General features: G+C 49.2%; 2 protein-coding genes across 10 annotated transcripts in view; one reads left to right on the top strand and one right to left on the bottom strand.

The window, feature by feature from the left end:
• HHAT (hedgehog acyltransferase) overlaps positions 1–9172 on the top strand; it is a 352361-nt gene extending 343189 nt beyond the window's left edge. For 6 of the 8 annotated variants that reach the window (XM_061383599.1, XM_061383602.1, XM_061383603.1 and 3 more), the window contains one exon: positions 8773–9172. In XM_061383599.1, coding sequence (XP_061239583.1) covers positions 8773–8864 — 92 coding nt within the window. In that variant the 3' untranslated portion in view covers positions 8865–9172. The remainder of the gene's footprint in view (positions 1–8772) is intronic. The other 2 variants (XR_009730102.1, XR_009730101.1) reach the window with 2 other exon arrangements.
• Positions 9173–13103: 3931 nt separating this feature from the next.
• Positions 13104–20675, bottom strand: part of KCNH1 (potassium voltage-gated channel subfamily H member 1) — a 448093-nt gene continuing 440521 nt past the window's right edge. For both annotated transcript variants that reach the window (XM_061383594.1, XM_061383597.1), the window contains exon 11: positions 13104–18982. In XM_061383594.1, coding sequence (XP_061239578.1) covers positions 18131–18982 — 852 coding nt within the window. In that variant the 3' untranslated portion in view covers positions 13104–18130. The remainder of the gene's footprint in view (positions 18983–20675) is intronic.

Here is a 20675-nt window from a genome sequence, read left to right as displayed (position 1 = left end):
GCCTCCATCCTAGCACCATGTCAGCTTACTGGCGTCAGCCCATCGTCCCGGTGACCCAGACATTGAGACTCTTGTCCCTGTCCTCTGCGTTTCCCAGAGCCAGAGCCGCAGAGCCAAATCTCGAGGGTAGGTGGGGAGTTGGGGGCCCTGAGTGTGCTATTAGCCTCTGGGCACATATTCTCACGGGCGTCAGAGGAAGCTCAGTGTGACGCATGTCCAGGCTGCCTGTCTAAATGCTGCGCACATGGTCAGTGCTTCATAAATGCCTGGGGCAGTGGAGGGCGGGGAGGGGCGGTCTGGGGGTGTCCCTGGCGGTCCCATGGCTAAGACTCTGCACTTCCACTGTAGGGGGCACAGGTTCGGCCCCTGGTTGCGGAACTAAGATGCCACATGCCATGCCAGCATGGTCAAAAAAAGAAAGACTATCAAACCGTCTTAAAAACTGCCCGCGTGGGTGAGTGATTTTCCAGGCCAGGTGGCAGGGAGCCTGCCCTGCACTGTCTCCATTCCTTTGTTTTCGGGAGGCAGCTTTCAGGAGCTCATTTGCTGAATTGTCTCCACTGTGTTACGTAGCATGGTTGTGAGTCAAGGATAAACAGTAGCCCGAAATAGGCTGTTTAAAAACAAAAATAGGAAAGGAACACGTTAAGGAAGAGAAGTGGCTGGGGAGTGCGGTCCGACTGGGCAGCCTCTGGCCCTGGCGGCCGGAGTGGAGATCCTGGCAGTGGCGGCAGGGATGGGCTTCTGGCAGGCCGGCCCCCACCCATCTGGTTCTGGAGAGAGAAAATGTGTGTTTTCTTGGCACTTCTTTCCACCTGCACGGTCAGGATAAGAAGCAGCTCCAGTTTGTTCTCCCCACTTTCTCAATTTCACATGAAATGATTCTGCTTTATGGCAGTGAGCACTTCAGTAAGTGCCCGCCCACAGGGCCTGGGGCTGGGAGGTGGACAGGATGAAAAACAGCGCAGGTTGGCTTCTTCAGGATGTGACACTGAGTGTGAACAGCGTGATTTATTAAAGACCGCTGTTCATGCCAGTTAAAGTGTGCACACAGTGCCCCCAGCAAACGACTCTTGCTCAGGATGGCAGGAAGGCCCCCGGGGCGGTCAGAGTCACCCCTTCCTTCCTCCCTGTCCCCCTGCTGGATGCCCTGTGGAGGCTCAGCCCGTGACCAGGATCAAATACCTGCGGCTCTATGTTAACAAAAGCCCATCCAGGCACTGGGAGCACGCGCCTCAGTGGCCCCGGTCTGAATTAACAGTTGCCATGACAAGGCATGTAAACATGTTCCTCCAGGCTCGTTCCCCCCATTACACAGATGGAGAAACTGAGGAGCCCTGGGAGAGGGGGTGACCAAGCAGCTTAGTGACGATGATGTTTGAAAACAGAAGCCTACTGCTTCCCGCTCTCTGTTTCCTTAGCGCCATGAGTAGAGGGGATGAAATGAGATTTGGAGGCAGAAGAGTTAAAGGCACCAGGCAGAGAAGTGGGGCTCCGTGTGAGCCTCCCCTCCACGTGGTCCGAGGCCCAGCACCGCTTCGGAGCGCAGGCGGCCGAGCACACCCAGAGCCACACAGCCCTGGGCTCCAAGCGCGACTTGGTGACCCCTTAGCTTTCAGACCTTGAGAAGGTTGCTCTGCCTCTCTGAGCCTTGGTTTCCCTTTCCGTGAAGTGGGGCTGATGATACCCCTTGAGAGGGTGGTTGTGAGGCTGTGGCATGCCTCCGCAAAGGCCCTGGTGACCCGTAAACGCTCAGTGCTCGTCTGTCCCCTTGCTCAGCGTGTGAACCACTGGTGGGGCCCTCTGCAGAGTCAGCCCTCTGAGAGGCCCCCGGAACAGGGGGCCCGGAGGCTGGCTCTGGGACCAGCAGCGTCCACGTCACCAGGGATCCTGGTAGAAACGCAGATCTCAGGCCCGCCCAGGCGTCCTGGATCACAACCTCTGGGGGACGGGACCGTGCATTCTAACACTGTTTGAGAACCAGCTCTAGGATTTCACATGTCAGTTTTGAACAAATTAGAACCATGTAGTTCTTTTTCATGAGAGGGTGTGAAAGAAGCAGTTGAGTTTTGTTTTGTTTTGTTTTTTGAAAAATACCAAGCCTTCAAAAGCTGGGTTTGAGGCCCAGGTTTGTAAATTACATGAAGGTAAGAGATGGTTCCTCTAGCCCTAGAGTAGCAAGAGCCTGTTCTTCAGACCTCCTGTCCATATTCCCATGGGTTTGAAAACAGACCTGGCAGTTTACAGGCTCGGAAGCCTGGGCAGCTGTGGTCCTGCTGGGCATCTTTCAATAAGGTAGCCCGTGGACAAGGAAAGGCTCCTGCCCTGTAGATGTATCAGATGAAAGCTCTAAATTGAGCTGTGAAGGAAGGTCTGAAAGTGCAGGACCATTTGATGAACTGCTCCACAATCTCTCTAGGCCGGGGCTACCGAAATAAAACTACCAAAGTCCCTTATTATTTCTCCCCCATCAGATCTGAGTGTTGTTAAATGTCAAGTGCTGTCAGGAGCGGGCTGTTTTAATGAAGACAGCACATAAAGTCCTTCTGAATAATTAATGAAATGGGGGTGGCTGAAGCCAGTACATGGTGCAGAGTGCCCTGCTGTTTCTCAGATCCTGAGCCAGCCCCCGGGAACCAGTCTGATGTAGGAGCTCATTCTCAAAGGGAAAAACAGCCCCTACTGTTCTCAGAGTAGAAAATGGCACCAAGGCAGACCCATATATGTATGTGTACACACACATAAACACATAGGGTGTGGGGCTGGGGTTCACAGTATCTACTAGATGGAAAGGCACAGGTGCAAGCCAGTCAGCTCAAAGAGATGGTGACCGAATTTGAGGCAGTTGAACTGAGGTGGATGAGCCTAGAGCCTGTTACACAGAGCAAAGTCAGTCAGAGAAAAACCAGTATCGTTTATTAACACGTATATATGGAATCTAGGAAAATGGTACCAATGAACCTGTTTGCAGGGCAGAAACAGAGACACAGACGTGAAAAACAGACTTGTGGACACAGTGAGGGAAGCAGAGGGCGGGATGAACTGAGAGAGTCGCACTGAAATACACACACCACCGTGTGTAAAGCAGATAGCCAGTGGGAAGCTGCATTATGACAGGGAGCTCAGCCTGGTGCTCTGTGATGACCCAGAGGGGTGGGATGCAGAGGTGGGAGGGAGGCTCAAGAGCCAGGGCATGTATGTATACTTACAGCTGATTTCACATTGTTGTACGGCGGAAACTAATACAACATTACAAAGAAATTATCCTCCAATTAAAAAAGATGGTGACCAAGTGCTAGAGGAGTTCCTGGTGTCCCCGACAGAACCAGCTTTTCCCCTTTTCAATGTTATAGCAGAGAACAGGTCCTGAGGGGACCCTGGGACCATGGCTTTTACTATTAGGAGTAGCCCTTCTGTCTGTTAACATACGGTACACAGTCTCTGTGACACACACCAACTGGCGTCAGTCCCGAGGGTGCTGTCTGAGGCAGTGGGCAGGGTCAGTGAGAGGGAATATATTCTTTGGCCTCAAAATCCATCAGTCACCACATCCTGTGACTGTTCTGCAGCATCTCTGAAAGTCACCTCTGCATTCCATTTCTCTGTTGGGTATCCTCCAAGCCTGCCCACTCACAAAGGCCCTCTGTGGAGGTAGAAAACCCTCAATCTCACATCCAGGATGGTGACGTGGGATGTTGTATGTGCACCTGCATCCCAGGGATATACAGATGGATATGTTGGTGGTCCTTGCTGATTGGGGCCACCACAGTTGTGTTCTCGGCTCTGGCCAAGGCAAGCTTGTCTGGGAGGTGAGAGCCATCTTCCTTTGTAGCATGACGGCACTCAAGATGGGAAACTCGTCTTTTCCCTGTCTTAGAATGGCTGAGAGTCAGTGGATGACATTGCTGCTTCATGGGGCCAGAAAGTGAGAGTCTATTTGTCCAGCTATAGGGACCCAAGAACCAAGCAGAGAGGGTCACGATGTTCCTCATCCCTCAGGAGAACCAGCAAGGTAATGACTGAGCACTGGATGAGCAGGAGGGGCATCAGACAGCAGGGTGTCAGAGCCTCTGGCTAGAGAACTTGCCTGAGTAGATGAAGGGAGGAAGCTCTGTTCAGTTCTGTTCAGTCGCTCAGTCAGATCCGACTCTTTGCAACCCCATGGACTGCTGCAGGCCAGGCCTCCCTGTCCATCACCAACTCCCAGAGCTTGCTCAAACTCACGTCCATTGAATCAGTAATGCCATCCAACCATCTCTTCCTCTGTCATCCCTTTCTCCTCCTGCCTTAAATCTTTCCCAGCCTCAGGGTCTTTTCCAATGAGTCAGTTCTTTGCATCAAGTGGCCAAAGTATTGGAGTTTCAGCTTCAACATCAGTCCTTCCAATGAATATTTAGGACTGATTTCCTTTAGGATGGACTGGTTGGATCTTCTTGTAGTCCAAGGGACTCTCAGGAGTCTTCTCCAACACCACAGTTCAAAAGCATCAATTCTTCTGCACTCAGCTTTCTTTATGGTCCAACTCTCACATCCATACATGACTACTGGAGAAACCATAGCTTTGACTAGACAGACCTTTGTTGGCAGAGTAATGTCTCTGCTTTTTAATATGCTGTCTAGGTTGGTCATAGCTTTTCTTCCAAGGAGCAAGCGTCTTTTAATTTCATGGCTGACTGAACTGAACTGAACTGAAATGATAGATAATTGTAGGTAAAGCTAAAGGACAGACTCAGGTCCTTCAAACTGTTCTCCAAGCAGGATTCAACCAGACCACCTGGGCTTGGGTTGTGGTCTCTGGACCCTTTTGAGGCAATAGAGCTTCAAGCAAGAATATTAGTATAGGTGAGTAATTTCTATCTCATAGTGTTGTGCGAATTCACCAAGTTTGTGTATTCTTTGTAAACTGAATAGCAGATTGCCTATTCTTTGTAAACTACTCACGTGTGGACAGAGACTAGGGTTCTGGTTGACTGAAAGGAAGGATGAGAAGAAAGCATCACTGCAGTTTGTTCATATTCTGCTCACCAGCCTTTTTCTTCTAAAAATGGTCAGCAGTGGGGTGGGCTTTGAAAAGACCTCGTTAGAGCCAAGATGGCGGCCACAGGCTCAGCAGTGTTGCCTGACCTGACAGCGGAGCGAACCTTTGATGGGGTAAGTGATAGCTCATTCAGCAGCTCAGCTAACTCCTCTCCCAGTAGGAAGGATTGATTTCTTCCCCCAGATAGGGATAGGGATTTGTGCTGATTCAGCAGCTGAATGAATCTGCATGGATAAGAGAGTTTCTCTGGTCATCTTTCTCAGAGGGTCCAGTAGAAGAAAGAACGACTAGGGCAGCCGGTGTTCAGTCCCACATGTGGCAAGTTCTGCTCCTGGGGGCGGTGAGGGACTAAAGACTCAGCATCGTGTGAAAATGAACTGCATCTTCCTGCTATTTGAATTTCAATACCTTGGGCATAGATAGCCTAGGAGATTGCAGCATAGCACTGCAAGTCTGCGATTTGCTGATGTTCCAAAAACACCTTTAGAATGGCAAAACTTTATTGAGAAATAATCTGTGCACAATAAAATATATCCATTTAATGTATTTTCCAGTTGTATATACACTGAAAAGCAGTCCCATAATCAAGGTGCTCAACATCTTTGTTATCCCCAAAGACTCCTAGAGCCCCTTTGTGGTCTGATTCTCCCTCTGCTCCAGCCCCAGGCCACCACCGACATGCTTTTGTTACTATAAATCAGTTTGCACTTCACACAAATAGAATAATATCACATGTGTTATTTTGCTGATGTCTTCTTTCACTCAGGATACATTTTTATTGTGGTAAATAATATATAACATAAAAGTTACCATTTTAATAATTTTAGTCTACAGTTCAGTGGTACAGCCACATTGTTATGCAGCCACCATCCACATTCAGAACAGTTTTCCCCTCACAAAACTAAAACTCTGTAACCATTTAACACAAACTCCCCTCTCCTCTCAACCCCTGGCAACCACCATTGTGTTGTTTGTCTGTCGATTTGACTACTCTAGGCACTTCAGATCGGTGGAAGTCTTGCCGTGTTTGTCCTTTTGTGCCTGGCTTATTTCATTTACCATGTCTTCAGGGTTCATCCATGTCGTAGCCAGTGTCAGAATCCCCTTTTTATAGCTGATTAATATTGAACCATGGATATAGACCGCGTTTTGCGTACCCATTCATCTTGCAGTAGACGCTGGGTTGCTTCTACGTTTGTGCCACCGTGAACTTGGGTGTAGGAATCTCTCTTCTGGTTCTTGCTTTGAATTCTTTGGGGCATGTGTGTGGTAATTCTACGCTTGACTTTTGGGGGAACCTCCATACTCTTTTTCCATAGTGGCTGCACCATTCTACCATGTTACTTTTTAAACAGAGTTTTGCCTTAGACCTGCACCTTGTTCTGATTATCCCTTTCCATTCCAGAAAACCAATTAGACATATCCTTTGACTTCCCATAGCCCTGCACGATAATGGTCTTTTCCTTCAGTATCCCGAGCCTCTGCCTTTCCAGTCCTTCATACTGATGTAATTGCTCAGAGAATGGCTCAGCCTTAATAACCTCAAGTGAAATCGCACGGCTCACTTTCTATTAGCTACAGCCATTCCCCTCTGTGTCCTACCTGTCCCTCATTAGCTGCAGTTATTATGCAACCTGCCAGTATCCTGTGAGCAATATCAGGATACAGCCGCCCACATCCTGTTAACTCCTTCTGTTACACCCCTGCCTTGGTCCTCTTCATTGAATCTGTTATGCTATATATACATCCTACTTATGCATGTAGCTGTAACTTAAATAATCTGGCCTGTTCACTATCCCCCAATCTTTTGCAACCATCATCTGACATCCTGTTCGTAACATCTTCACTGCTGACTCACTGTTCCCTTGTTGATAAGTCCAGGTAACAAAAGCCCACCAGGCAGCTGCGCACATCGATTCTGGGGGCCCAGCTCTGAATGTACAGTGTGTGCAGGGGGCCTTAGTGTAGGATCTTTTCCTCTGAGCAGTGCGGTACAGCCCACCAGTCATCTTAATGGAGAGAGAGAGATTGAGTGTGTGTGTGTATGCATGCATGTGTTTGAGGATGTAGGGATAAGGGAATTTTCCAGACACACAGGATTGGAAAGCTGGTAAGAAGGGACAACATGGAAGAAGACTACTTACTGGGGAAAGGTGAGGGGGTGAGAGGACTGCGGGATGGTGTCAGTGTTCACTTGGTGGGACAGAGCCCTTTTTGATGCCACATTTTCCATTCATGGTTGACAAGTCCGGATGACTGTGCGGCATAGCAGCCCTTGGCATGTCACCAAAATGGCCGCCCACCCCAGGTTCTTTTCAGTTTTATGATCCTGTGCTTATCTAAGCTCTGATGAAGGGGGGCTCTGCCCCTAGCACGCCCCCTACACTTGGGCCAGACCTGCTTGGTTAGCAGCTGCTGCAGGTGAAGACCTCGTTCCTTCAGGTGAGCACAGAGGAAGACGTTCACATCTAGAACAGGGCCAGGCCCACAGCAGAGGCCCGTAAAGTGTTGGTTGAATGTGCTGGAAGGGCGACTTGTGCAATCTATCTTTGCCTTGTCATCACTGATCTTAACTCCTGAGGTCAGGAAAGGAGAATGGGTTCTTGGCAGCCATCTGGCACACACTGGGGTGACTGGCTGTAGGCACATGCATGTGATAAAAAGACTAATGAGCTGTGTGGACATTAGAGAGTTCCCAGGAAATCCTTTGTGTTTCTGAAACACTTTTTTAAAACGCTACCAAATCTGTGACCTTCTTTGATTCCATATGCTTTCCTGTATGTTGGGCCTCCCGTTGTGTGGATGGAGAAGCTGAGATGGTGCTGGGGTCTCCGAGCAGAGTCGGGACTGCGGCCATCTCGCTGCCTCTCTGCCTTGCACACAGTGACGTGAGGGGGGATTTCCAGGGCCCAGCGGTGGTCCAGACTGAACTCACCTCTAGTTAGGGCTCCCTACACTTGTGTGTGCTGGGCAGAAGCTTCCATGTGATGTCCCCTGACAGCCATAGGGCCAAGCACAGCTGTGCATCAGTCGCCACACCCCAGCTTTGTGTAAGTGAAACTGCTTTGTTCTCCCACCTCCGCAGCCAGTCTCTGGCTCCTGTGTTTACCAAACACCTGCTGATGCCTCTCCCTACACACAGCTGAAGTCCGGGTCTGCCTTCTGTACCTGAAGCTCCCCCCCCCCACCTCTTCCTGCTCCCTGAGGTTACTGAGGACCAGGTGTAACAGGTCCCCTGACATGTGGGTCTGTGCCACGGCGGTGACAGATCTGAGGGCCTCCAAGCAGGATGGGTCCATCTTGAGGCTGAAAAAAGTACCTGGTTGTCCTGGGCTTCTGTGTGCTTGTGGATGGTGTGCGATTCAATGGTCAACGTATATTTTGCAATTTACTATGAGTCTCGTGGACTTTTCATCTTTTTTGGTTATTAAATGCTTTAGTCTTCTAAATATGTATTCTTCAAAAGCTTGTCCTGTTTCTAAACATAGTTTGTGTGTATGATAGGGCTCCCCTCATTTTATGGTGACCCAAGTGGGCATGTAGGGGTCCACTTGCTGCTGTTCCAGTTTGAACACCATGAGGTGATCTAGGAGACGTGTGTCTTAATGCCTAAACTGAGGCCCATGCTGTTTCTTAGGCAGCCTTCTCTAATGGGGACGGTTTGCACCAGTCCTACCCCAGGTCCTACCCCAGGCTTGTCTAACCGCTCTCCCGTCTCTGTCGCCCTCATGCAGGCTGGCCGTGGGTGACCCTGTCTGTCCTGGGATTCCTGTACTGCTACTCGCATGTGGGCATTGCCTGGGCCCACACTTACTCTGGTAACTGACGGCGCCGGGCCCAGGTCTGCCCTTGTCACTGGTTTCCAGGGCACGTGGTGCTCCACCCTCACCTCGAACCTCAAGGTAACCTCCAGGGGACCTGCTCATCTTTTGTTGAAGTTACCTCACTCCAGGACTGGAAACTTGAGCTCTCGTAACTTTGGGAACTTAGAGATCCTCTTCCCAGCCTCCTCCTTTGCCTAGAGTAAGCTGGACCCCAAGCAGTAAAACGTCTTGCCTAGCTGTAGACGGTGATGTTGTGGTCCAGACCCCACATTCTTTCTCCTTTACCAAGAATTAAATGCAATAGACGTTTCTTGATTGAGGCATATAAATTCTGACTAGTGATAGGCCTGTCTTCCACTGGGCAGTGTTTCTGAAACGTGTTGGGTCAGCGGCATTTAAGTGACTCTTTCCCTGCTTCCTGCAGTGCACTTTGTAGAGCCAGCACTGAGAGTCGCATCACATTTAGCTCCTCGGCAGGGGCGTGACAAAGCCGCAGCTGTGTTGCCGACTACTGGGTCCAAGGAGATCGAATATAGACGTCAGTACCTAAGGAGGGCTGCTACTTGAGTTCATCATTCATCAGGGTGATTGCCATTTGGTTGCTTGTTCCCTAGATTTGCAGGAAGTATAAACAGAGGAGTTCCTCTACCTGACAGTTAATTATTTCCTAGTAAAGAAGTATAATTAAAAAAAAAGAAAACAAACAGGGAGTGGTGTATGACAGACAGGTGCTATGGGGCAAGTCAAAGAGGGTAAAGAGGACTTCCTGTGGTCTCTCCCTCTCCACGCAAGTCCCGACAGCCCTCTCCCCCTGAGTGGTTCACACTCGGTGGTTTACCGTCAGAGGTTGATGCTGTTTGTTTCCAATAAAATGGAGCCCTTTCTACCATACACACACTTCATATTTTTGTAAAATTGTCTTGAATATTTTTTGAAGAAAATGTTTAAAGTCGAAACACGCTTAATTCTGAATTATTCACTCTTCTGGAAGGATGCTAATAGGCCGCTAATGGCCTCAAGTGGTAGATAATTCAGAATACTTCCATTTGGCTTTGCTTTTTCCTTTTCTGAGGGGGAGAGGGTAAGTGAAGCAGCTTTAAAATTTGAATCCATAGTGTACCCAATTATGGGAGAACAGAACAACATCTCAAGCACATGAATTAATTGTCATTGAGTAGAAGGTGCATGCGGACCTGGTCTGTCCCCACCTTCTCCCGTTAGTCATTTGGTATTATCCTTGTGTCCTGGCTGCGGTTATTAGCTCAATGAGATTTAAACTCCCGGAGTGCAGGACCCGTCATTTTGCTGGCGTCCTTTCTTCGCGGCCACTCTGCTTGGAGGCGAGTGGGGAGGGGACCAGATGTGGGTGGCAGAGGGTAGGCACACTCCGTGTTACCTGCAGCAAAGGACAGAGGCTGGGGGGGGCAGGCAGACCAGGGCAACAGCAGCCTTGGCAGCTGGCCTGATAAAGGAGGAGGAGACACAGGCTGGCAAGTCCTTGTGCTTGGAAGTTTCCAGGAGGAGATGAGGTTGAGGAAGGGTGAGCAGTCAGATGAATACAGTAAAACTTCAGGGACTCTTAACACTAATTCAAGATTTGTCATCAGCCAGAGGGCTTTTAGCTGAAGTTTACAGAGGAACAAAATCGTGTGAAGATAATTGCAGGGAAATGTCTAATGTATGGGGTTCCCAGGTGGTGAAGTGGTAAAGGATCCTTCTGCCAGTGCAGGAGATGCTAAGAGACGTGTGTCCAACCCCTGGGTCGGGAAAGTCTTCTGGAGGAGGGCATGGCAACCCACTCCAGTGTTCTTGCCTGGAGAATCCCATGGACAGAGGAGCCTGGCGGGCTGTATTGCCTGGGGTTGCAAAGAGTCAGACACAATTGAGCATGCACACACACATCTAGTATATGCGTGTATATAAATATATAAATAGTATATATTTATATATGTGTTTAGTCGCTCAGTTGTATCCAATTTTTTGTCACCCCACAAACTGTAGCCCACCAGGCTCCTCTGTTCATGGGATTCTCCAGGCAAGAATACTAGAGTGGATAGCCATTCTCTTCTCCAGGGCATCTTCCTGACCCAGGGATCAAACCCGGGTATCCTGCTTTGCAGGCAGATTCTTTACCATTTGAGCTATAGGGAAGTTCTTATAAGTAATGCAAAATATTTTCAACTCTTTGGAGATGCCATTTTTATAAAAACAAATAGGCTTATTTACTCATTAAACTATACTGGAAGAATAAGTGAATATATTTGAAAGTAATAATCCTGAATTTCTTTTAAGCTATTGTATGATTGAGTGGTTCTCAGGAATGAGTACATGATTATTGTGTTTAGCTATATATTTGAGGCCTAATTAACCAATATGTGAATAACCATCCAGGACCACTGTTATCTTAACCTCTTGCTTTTCTCCCACTGTAATATAAAAATGATAATGTCTGTTTCCATGCATATGAACTCAAATTCTTGGAGCTGCTTTAAATGAAGGACTCCTGAGGTGTCTGAGCAGACAGAGCAGTCCCAGCTGAAGAACATCTGAGGTGTCACTTTCCATACTTATCAGCCCTGGGCAACTTCCAGCACAGGACAGGGACAGTTCCCAAGGTCACTTCTAGCCCCAGGATCCTCTGACTCGCTCCAGGCATGATTGCCATGATGATTTCCAAGGAGGCAAGGAACACATCGGAAGGACAGCCAAATGTTGGTCATCTTGACTAATTCCTGGGACCGTGCAAGAAGACGGAAAAGTATTTGTTTCCTCAGATTAATTTATTTGAAAAGTGACAGCAGAAACCCTTTGTTCTTAATAGTAAAGACTGTAGACTTAGAAAATAAACCAATCCTATATACTATGGTATAATCTGTATATTGGGAGAATGGTAATTTAGTGGGAGTTTCCCCTTAGAGAAAGAGCCTACTCAATGCTTCTTTATTTAAACTACTGATTGACTAAGGAGTATAAGAAATTAATACAATGAATTTCTTTTCTAGCAAATGTCCCAGAACATATCCATACAAAAGGGCCAACTACTGAGAAGCCAGATTATCTCAATGCTGTTGGCCTTTCTCAGTGCGTGTTGAGATGCCTCTCTGAAGCCTTTCTTCATTGAAATTGTTATATTTTTGGAACAAGCCAGCAAAATTCCTTTTTTTTTTTAAATCATTGAAACCCATTTGGCATCCAAAATGTAACATCTAGTACTTGGCTCTGTGTTACTTAGTCCTTGTGACTAATTATAAAAACCATATTTACAGAGAAAGATGTACTCTTTAGAGCACCTCAGTGGTGAAAAACAATAGTGCTTTATTAGGTGAAACTTTTGAAATGAGCATCAGTCATTTGGAACTTTAAAAAAGCCATCACCCTTAGTTTTATTATGCTTTCCTGCAGTGTTAAAAAAAAAAAGGGGGGGGGGATGTAGAGAGTCACTAAAAATACTAGATTTATACTGCAGCCCAGTGAAATCAAGCAGAGGCCTGAATGTGGCTTGTGGATCACAAATTCCTCATCCCTGAGGTAAGTTCTCCCGTCTATCAATAGAAAAGCGCCGTTTGTGAAGTGCGGTCCATTGGTGTGAAATATGGGCTCCTGTTGGCAGTGTCGTGGAGGATTGTGCTGTGAGCAGGAGGTGATGTCTGTTAAAACCACAGCAGAGCTGCATCGGTGCTGGTGTACAGCACTACCGTAGGGGCAGGCAGCTCTCTACCGTCATCGCTTCTGAGACTGTCAGTGAATAAAGCACAGGTCAGAACTCACATTGTTGGCACTCTTTCCAGAAAGACTCGGTTTTTTGACAGTATGTATGTTTTAAAAGGCAGCAAAGCCTGAACATACAGATTGCAATCCAAACTGTTCAGGATTAAAGCATTCAGCTCTAGGTGGGAAGTCAGCTTCAGCTCTGTGTTCAGTACTGTTTGTACCACAACTGCCCAGCGATGCCAGGTTTGGAAGGCGTCTCTGTGTGTCTCCTAGCATTGATAGCTCTATTTCAAGATCATATGGCAAAGCACCTTCACAGCCATTCCCTCACTGTGCAGAACTCACACAATCTTGGTGTCTCTAGAATTTTAAAATTCTCCAAAAACCACAGTCATAGGTGCTGTCCAAATTAGAGGTCCCAAGGCTTTTGAAAAGGTCTATGAAAGTACCACCTAGTTCTTTTATCTTAGGTAATTCACCTAATTCGGTGCCTGGAAGTTTATACAAGGAAAGGCAAAAGCAATCATGTATGATCATTATAAAATAGTTTATTTACCATAATAAATAAAATTAAACTTTTTTTTTCTTTTTACAAATATCACTTGTGCTTATTTAAAAATGTTGAGAAGGGAATATCAGTGTTGGGGCCACCCGTTCCTCTTCATGTCCCCGGGTTGCAGTCAGACAGCAGAGTTTTGGCAGCGTCCTCAGTTGACCACAAAGATAGTATCAGCTCATTTGCACTTCTGTTGATTCATGCTCCTTTGGACTAAATGACAGATACAAAGGAAGAAGAGAAATCCAATGGAGGATTTGGCAGGACTCAATGGCAAGAGTGTTAATACAAGGAGGAGTCCCAAAATGACGAACCGCTAGTGAGCAGACGTGTCCTCAAAGGACTGGCGAAATGTGGGACAGTCTCTGACGGATGCACATACACAGTGTCTGAATAGTGAGAGTGAATTCACTGCGGGGGAGGGGGGGTGCATCTTTCTTCATATAAAAGCAGTTCATATCCTGATAACAAGATCCATGAACATCTCCTTGAATGACTAGTGGATCTGTTGGCTGACTCTGAAGTCACAGATAAAAAGATAGTGGCTCCAAGAAACACTTCCTGGTGGGTAGTGGGGGAGGGCACCCACCGGTCTGGTACCTGTGGGGTAGTCAGGTCCAGTTCTAGAGGTTCCAGAATAAGTCCAATAGGCTCACGTGAGAATGAAGTTTCATTTGAAACTAAGTTAAGCTGGAGGCACAGTCAGTTGAAACATCTCAACATGAACACCCTGGGTGCTGTCTCTGATGGCTGCGGTTCGTGCTGGGGGGGACGCTGAGATCTCATCCAGTTAGAGGGCACGAGAGCTGGTGAAGGTCATTTTTATTGACGCGAGCGAGAAGGCAGTGCAGTGACGGAGTGACCGAGGAGAGGCCGTGTAGGGGGCCTGAGCAGGCCCTCGGGGGTCTCCTCTTTAAGCAACACTATGTGAGGAGGGGGGAGAGGGAAGAGTGTTGGCAGCGCCATCACGGTTGGAGTTCCATTCAAGGGTCTTAAGGCTAAACATCTGTAGAGCAAAACACAGTACAGTCTGTTCATCAAACACATGTCAACTCATATGGCCGCTAGGGCTCCAGAAATTTCCCAGAGGGCACCTGTGCCATCTGGTGGTGAATGCAGCAAGGGTTTCTGAGGCTCCTTCCTACACCTGCCTGGGGCTTCTAAGGCATTCGTTTCCTCCCTACCCAGGTTTGGGTGCAAAGTTTAACAGCTAGCTTAACACTTTCACCTTCCACTTACCGATCCAGGAGAGGCAGGTCACTGGATGGAGTGGTGTGATGGAGGGTGTTTTTACTTTGAGCTGGCTGAAAAAGGATTCCAGGAAAGGGCCCTGCTGTTTGGCCACAGGACGCGCTGTGTGTCATAGCACTTAGGATGATCTAGAAGGCTGAAGGTAAAACAAGCCCAGGGATTGGATAACAAGAATTGGAAGCAGCATTGAAACACGTGGGCCCATGTGGCTGTGGCATTTTTGGAAACCACTGGTTTCCGACTACTGGCTACAAACTCTGTGCACACAGGTTTAATCTGAGGTCCGGAATAGAAAGAAAGGTCTCAGAAAGAATCAAGCCCCGGAGGATGTGAAGGTGAGGGAGAGGGGGATGGATGACAGTGGAGCTACAATGACTGTGCACCAGACCGGGGCTTCTCAACCAGGTGGCTGTGTCCCGCTGCCTCCTACAGGAATCTGGTCCTACCCGGAGGAGGAGGCTTTGCGGGTATATGGAACAGCAACACTCATTGCTGGAGACGATGCCCTCCGCCAAGAATGCGCATTCCATCTTGTTGACCATCTTAATCACAGACTCAACCCTCACCCCCACCTCTGTCAGCAGGGAGGGAGGGGTACGGGCAGGGCCTCCTCCTTCAAAGCGTGTCAAGGATACTCCCTATGAATGACATCCAAAGTAAGGAACTGATGATGTAAAAGATCAGGTAACCAGCAATTCCTGGGTAGTGGTATAAAGACACCATGTCGCCTTCCCTCAAAAAGGAGAAAAACAGCTCAGGTTAGTCTACATCCCTCAGCATCACTTTTCTATACTCTAAAGGTTGGGTCCAATACCCAGTTTTTGTTTTCCCTAATCTCTCTTTGGCCACCAGATAATGGTTTATAGTGGAAGGTTGAGTTGGTGGTATCTGAAGCTTGTGGTCCTCGCTTGGGAAGCCAGAGCAGCATCTGGGCAAAGGTAGGTAGTAAGCACAAAGCAGCCTGTGGCCAAGTGCATGTCAGAAAAGTACAAGTAAAGGTTTGGCTCATTAAAACAAATTTTTTTTTCCAGAGAGAATCATTATAGCAAAAATCCCACAAATCCTTAAATGGAGAAGAGTAAAAGCATATACAGCCCTGCCTGTGTTGCTCTGTCACCCCCAGGAGCATGGGTTGTGGGCCCTGTGACCCCCAGACGAGTGGATCCAGGCTTCTCACCATGAGCTCAGTTTGAATCCTAGGAGTTGATCAAGCAATATATTCACGAAGCATTATTTTTCTCTCCAATCAGGTCTGGACTTCAGAGCCTCACACATGAGCATCCTTGCCCCTCAGGCAAAGCTGGAGGGAAGAGCCCACTGGGTCCTGGGCAGGGGCTTCTGAAGCTGGGTGTTGGTGTTGTCAGGGCCCTCATCCTGCCTTCCCTGCTGGCTCAGATGGTAAAAAATCTGCCTGCAGTGCAGGAGACCCAGGTTCAATCCCTGGGAGAAGGAAATGGCAACCCACTCCAATACTCTTGCCTGGAGAATCCCATGGACAGAGGAGCCTGGTGGGCTACAGTCCATGCGGTTGCAAAGAGTCGGGCACAACTGAGTGACGAACACTTTCACTTTTCCCCTGCCTTACAAGTGGTAAGTCCTAACCTTGGGGAGCAGGTTGGGAGGCATGTTTAAGGAATGGCAAACTGGAACATTTCAGGGACAGCTGGCAGATGTGATTCCAGGCTCGGCCCCAAGGACTAGTTGGCAGCTTCTCAAAGAGGCTGAAAGCCCTACGGCTTACCCAGAATCATTAACAGTCATGACTCTCGGCCCTGAGGAATTTAACTCCCCCCATCTGTTTGCTGCCATCTGAGGCCAAATCCAGTAATGTCTCAGAAAGCCTGGGGGCACCCATGTAAACCTCCTGAGAGAAGCTGAACAAGTGTGTATGGCCCCTGAGGAAGGACCCTCACCTGGACCTGTCTCTGCTCTCCAGGGCAGTCTGTGCCAAGCCAGAAGCCGGGTGAGTACAGCCCCATTCCACAGGGACAACTTAGGTCCGAGTCCTGGGTCAGGCCGTGGCCACTGAGCGGGACTGCAGGGGGAGGTGGGCCCAGACAGGCGGCTTTCAGAAATGCTGGACACCCTTGGGGCGGCAGGTTCCCCTTGGCAAGGAGGGAAATCACCATTGGGACCTAGCCTCTATCTCTGCTGCAAAGCAATGCCAGCAACACACAGGACTGCCACAGGGCAATGCGTGCAAATGTGAGCGCCCTGGATGATCCCATGCCCACTCACAGTCCAGATCACTTGCCCTCCTAACTCTGCTCTCTCCAAGCTGAGTTTTCTGAACTTCCAAACTTGCTTATCAATTTTTAGGGTCCTGATGATCCCTCTTTCCTTTCTCAGATGCCCCTGAAAGGAGCCCAAGCATAGGAACAAACGTGACCCCAGGTGACTGAGGCAGTGCAGTGTTCTCTAAGCATCATAGTTTAGGGACGTGGATAGCCAGCCCATAGCTGGCTCCATGATCATCGTTCAAAGCTTGGACCTTCCTCATAGACCACAGCTCCACAGTCACCTCTCTGTCACTTGACAGAGACAATCTGGAAACACCTGCCTCTTTCTCTCTTCTCTCCTGAAGCAAGTACAGTCATAGACCTGCAGTCTCTTGGTTTCTTTCCAAGTCCTACTGACTTTTATATGAGATAAAAAGATTAGCTTTAAAATAAGGCCAAGCATGGCTCCCGAGTGTCCTATAAATGAACCCATGCAGTGGACAAAATACAAACTTCTCTAGGGGCAGTCCCAGTGAGAATCATCATATAAACGTTGCTCTTGTTACAATCATTTTACTGAGGTTTTGTGTGTGAGTGTCTATGTGTCTATTTTGCTAATAAAGCAAATCCGGGCTCATCACCCTTCCTGCCGATGCCCCGTACCCTGAGGAATGCCACAGGAACACTTAGGAAGAGGTCAAGAAAGAAAAGAAGCAAAGGGCCTGTGTGATGTGGCCAGTGGCATGGAGCCAGGCCAGAGAGTCATCTGGAGCCCACAGGGCCCTCCCCTTCTGCGCTCCCTTAGCAGCTAAGGGCTGCAGATCACAGCCCAGAAAGTCTCTGGCTCCCCACCGCCAGTCTCCAGTTCTTGGCTTATCTCTTTGGGGAAAACAGACCTGAAGATTCCCGGCTCTAAGTGTCTAGAGGAGGCACCCAAAGCCATCTCAGCTGCTTTTCAGCCTTAACTGTTCGAGACAGGAAGTCAAGAGGCTCTGCCCTCCCTCAAGCTCCCCTTGTCCCAAGCTTGTTACAAACGACGACGGTACAAAAATAGACGGTGACATCAGACAGAGGCTGTCCAAGGACAGGGAACGCTGGGAACTCCCTGTGCCCACCGCAGTCTCTGGGGGTCTTGGCAGAGAAGCCCAGTGTGCTAGTACACACGAGGGGTCCTTGCTGCTGTCCCACCCATCCCCAGCAGCTGCTGTTTCTTTCCTGGTAGTTTTCATGTTGTTACAAATATCATGGCAGTAAGAAAAAATTAAAAATGAAGGAAAATACCCTTTAGACGGCACGCCCCCCTCTTCCAAAATTCTGCAGAGAGAGTTCAGACGCAGCTCCCATCTCGCAGGGTCGGGGTGCATGCCTCTCCCCAGAGCGAGCGAGCCCAAGTGACTGGTCCCGCTTGTGTTTTCTGTTGGGAAAAGCCTACTTTGAAGGTTGTTGGTCATGTAGGTGTGTGTGTGGTGGTGTCTAGGGCAGGACGGTAGGTTTTTGTCATCTTGGATTTTTTTCTTTTACAACAGACCTCTCAGCTTGCGCCAAAAATGTCTCTCTCTGACTCTGGGGACTGGGGCCTCGATATTTCAAATAGCTCCTGAGGCGACTGAGAGGATCTTCTGGAGGTTAATATCCTGAGTATCTCAGAGAGCTGTTTCTCAATGCTCGTCATCTTGGTGCTCAAGGCCTTGATGTCCTCCTTGAGCTCGTGCTTCACCTCCAGGACGGCGGCCTGCAGCGTCTGCTCGGGGATGGGGTAGAAGGAGTGCTTGACCTCCGCCAAGATGGGGCTCCGGTCCTGGGGGCTTCTGGCCTCGCCCACGTTGTCCAGACGCAGGTCGCTCTTGGTGATGCCGCTGTCGCACGAGTCCGTCTTCTTGAGTGTGGCCTCGCCGGCGGCCTTCGTCCTCTCGGGGAGCGTTTCCATGGACTCGGCCTTGGACACCTTGCTCCAGTCCTCAGCCTTCCCGCAGGCATCCTTGAAGCGGGCCCAGCCCTTGCGCTTGGCGCAGTCGGCCCCGCCGGCCTTGGGGCCCAGGCCCTCGGCCCCAGGCGCCTGCAGCCGGGCGTGATCCAGCCCCGCCGGGGCGGCGGCCGCCGGGAAGGCCACGGGCGTGGCAGGGCTCTCTCGGACGGTGACGACGCTGGCCTTCGCCAGGCCGTGGTGGCTGTGCTCGGTGAGGACGCTGCCCTTCTCCACGTCCAGGTCGTCCAAGTCCCGCCCGCCCCTCTCCGCGGCCAGCCTGGCTTCCTTCTGCTGGCGGAACCTCTGGAAGAGCCTCCGGACGGGGTGGTCGGGCGGCAGGATCAGGGGGGCCTCATTCTTCCGCTTCATGCGCTCCTCCTCCTCCCGTTTCACGTCACTGATCTTCCGGAACACGATCTGCGGGGAGACGCAGTACAAGCCATGTTAACCCAGCTGTGGCGCCAGACCACTTGACCTGCCTCTTGAGAAACCTGTATGCGGGTCAGAAAGCAACAGTTAGAACCGGACATGCAACAACTGACTGTTTCCAAATTGGGAAAGGAGTATGTCAATACTGTATATTGTCACCCTGCTTATTTAACTTATATGCAGAGTACATCATGTGAAATGCTGGGCTGGATGAAGCACAAGCTGGAATCAAGATTGCCGGGAGAAATATCAATAACCTCAGATATGCAGATGACACCACCCTATGGCTGAAAGTGAAGAGGAACTAAAGAGCCTCTTGATGAAAGTGAAAGAGGAGAGTGAAAAAGCTGGCTTAAAATTCAACATTCAAAAAAAACGAAGATCATAGCATCCGGTTCCATCACTTCATGTCAAATAGATGGGGAAACAATGAAAGCAGTGACAGACTTTCTTTTCTTGGGCTCCAAAATCACTGCAGATGGTGACTGCAGCCATGAAATTAAAAGATGCTTGCTCCTTGGAAGAAAAGCTATAACTAACCTAGACAGCATACTAAAATGCAGAGACATCACTGATGACAAAGGTCCATCTGGCCAAAGCTGTGGTTTTTCTAGCAATCATGTACAGATGTGAGAGTTGGACCATAAAGAAAGCTGAGTGCTGAAGAACTGATGCTTTTGAACTGTGGTGCTGGAGAAGATTCTCAAGAGTCCCTTGAACTGCAAGGAGATCCAACCAGTCCACCCTAAAGGAGATCAGTCCTGGGTGTTCATTGGTAGGACTGATTTTGAAGCTGAAACTCTAATACTTTGGCCACCTGTGAAGTGCTAACTCACTGGAAAAGACCCTGATGCTGGGAAAGATTGAGGGCAGGAGGAGAAGGGGACGACAGAAGATGAGAAGGTTGGATGGCATGACTGACTCAATGGACATGATTGTGAGCAAGCTCCTAGGAGACAGTGATGGACAGGGAAGCCTGGCATGCTGCAGTCCATGGCGTCACAGAGAGACAGGAATGGGCAACTGAACAACAGCACTGGTCCAGGCACCAGTGATGGGGTAAGTCTGGGTCCTCCCTAGCCAGACAGTCCTGCCGGTCCACAGGAATGCCTGACGTGTTGGGCATGGGAGGCCCATGCTGAATCCTGAACAGTGTAGATGGGGAGACAGGATGCCCCAGGACAGAGGTGGCTGCTGTGCCTCACTCATCTCTCTGGAGATCCCTCTGAAGGCTCACTGAGCAGTGGGGAGAGGCCTTAGTAGACAGTCTGGGAGCTGAACTGAATTGACACCCAGTTCTTCAGCTTGCAGGGCTTCCTGAGCAGTTGTTTTCAAGTTTGTCTGAGAAAGTAATCCTGCTGGGAGCTGAGGTGAGTCAGCACCCTTGACTGCCTCTCCTGGGTTGCATTTCAGGAGGGCCCAGCCCCTCTCAAGCCCCGACCAGACCCAGGGAAGCAGGGTCCCCACAGCACAGGGAGGGGAAAGACAGGCCTGGAGGGAGGTGAACCACCTGGAGTCCTGACAGCACAGAGGATGGGAGTCCAGCAGCTTAAAAGAGCTTAGACTGGGGAGTAAAAACATTTATAAAATGTCAGTTCTCAGTGGTTTGAGTAAATGTAGAGACTGAGGTATGAATCATAGCAAACTGTGGATAAACCAAAAGAGATTTTGGTTTTAATTG

The sequence above is a fragment of the Bos javanicus genome, chromosome 16 (assembly GCF_032452875.1).
Source record: "Bos javanicus breed banteng chromosome 16, ARS-OSU_banteng_1.0, whole genome shotgun sequence".
NCBI classification, from domain to species: domain Eukaryota; kingdom Metazoa; phylum Chordata; class Mammalia; order Artiodactyla; family Bovidae; genus Bos; species Bos javanicus.
Note: the sequence above shows the minus strand (reverse complement) of the source record. Positions and strands in the feature narration are given on the sequence as shown.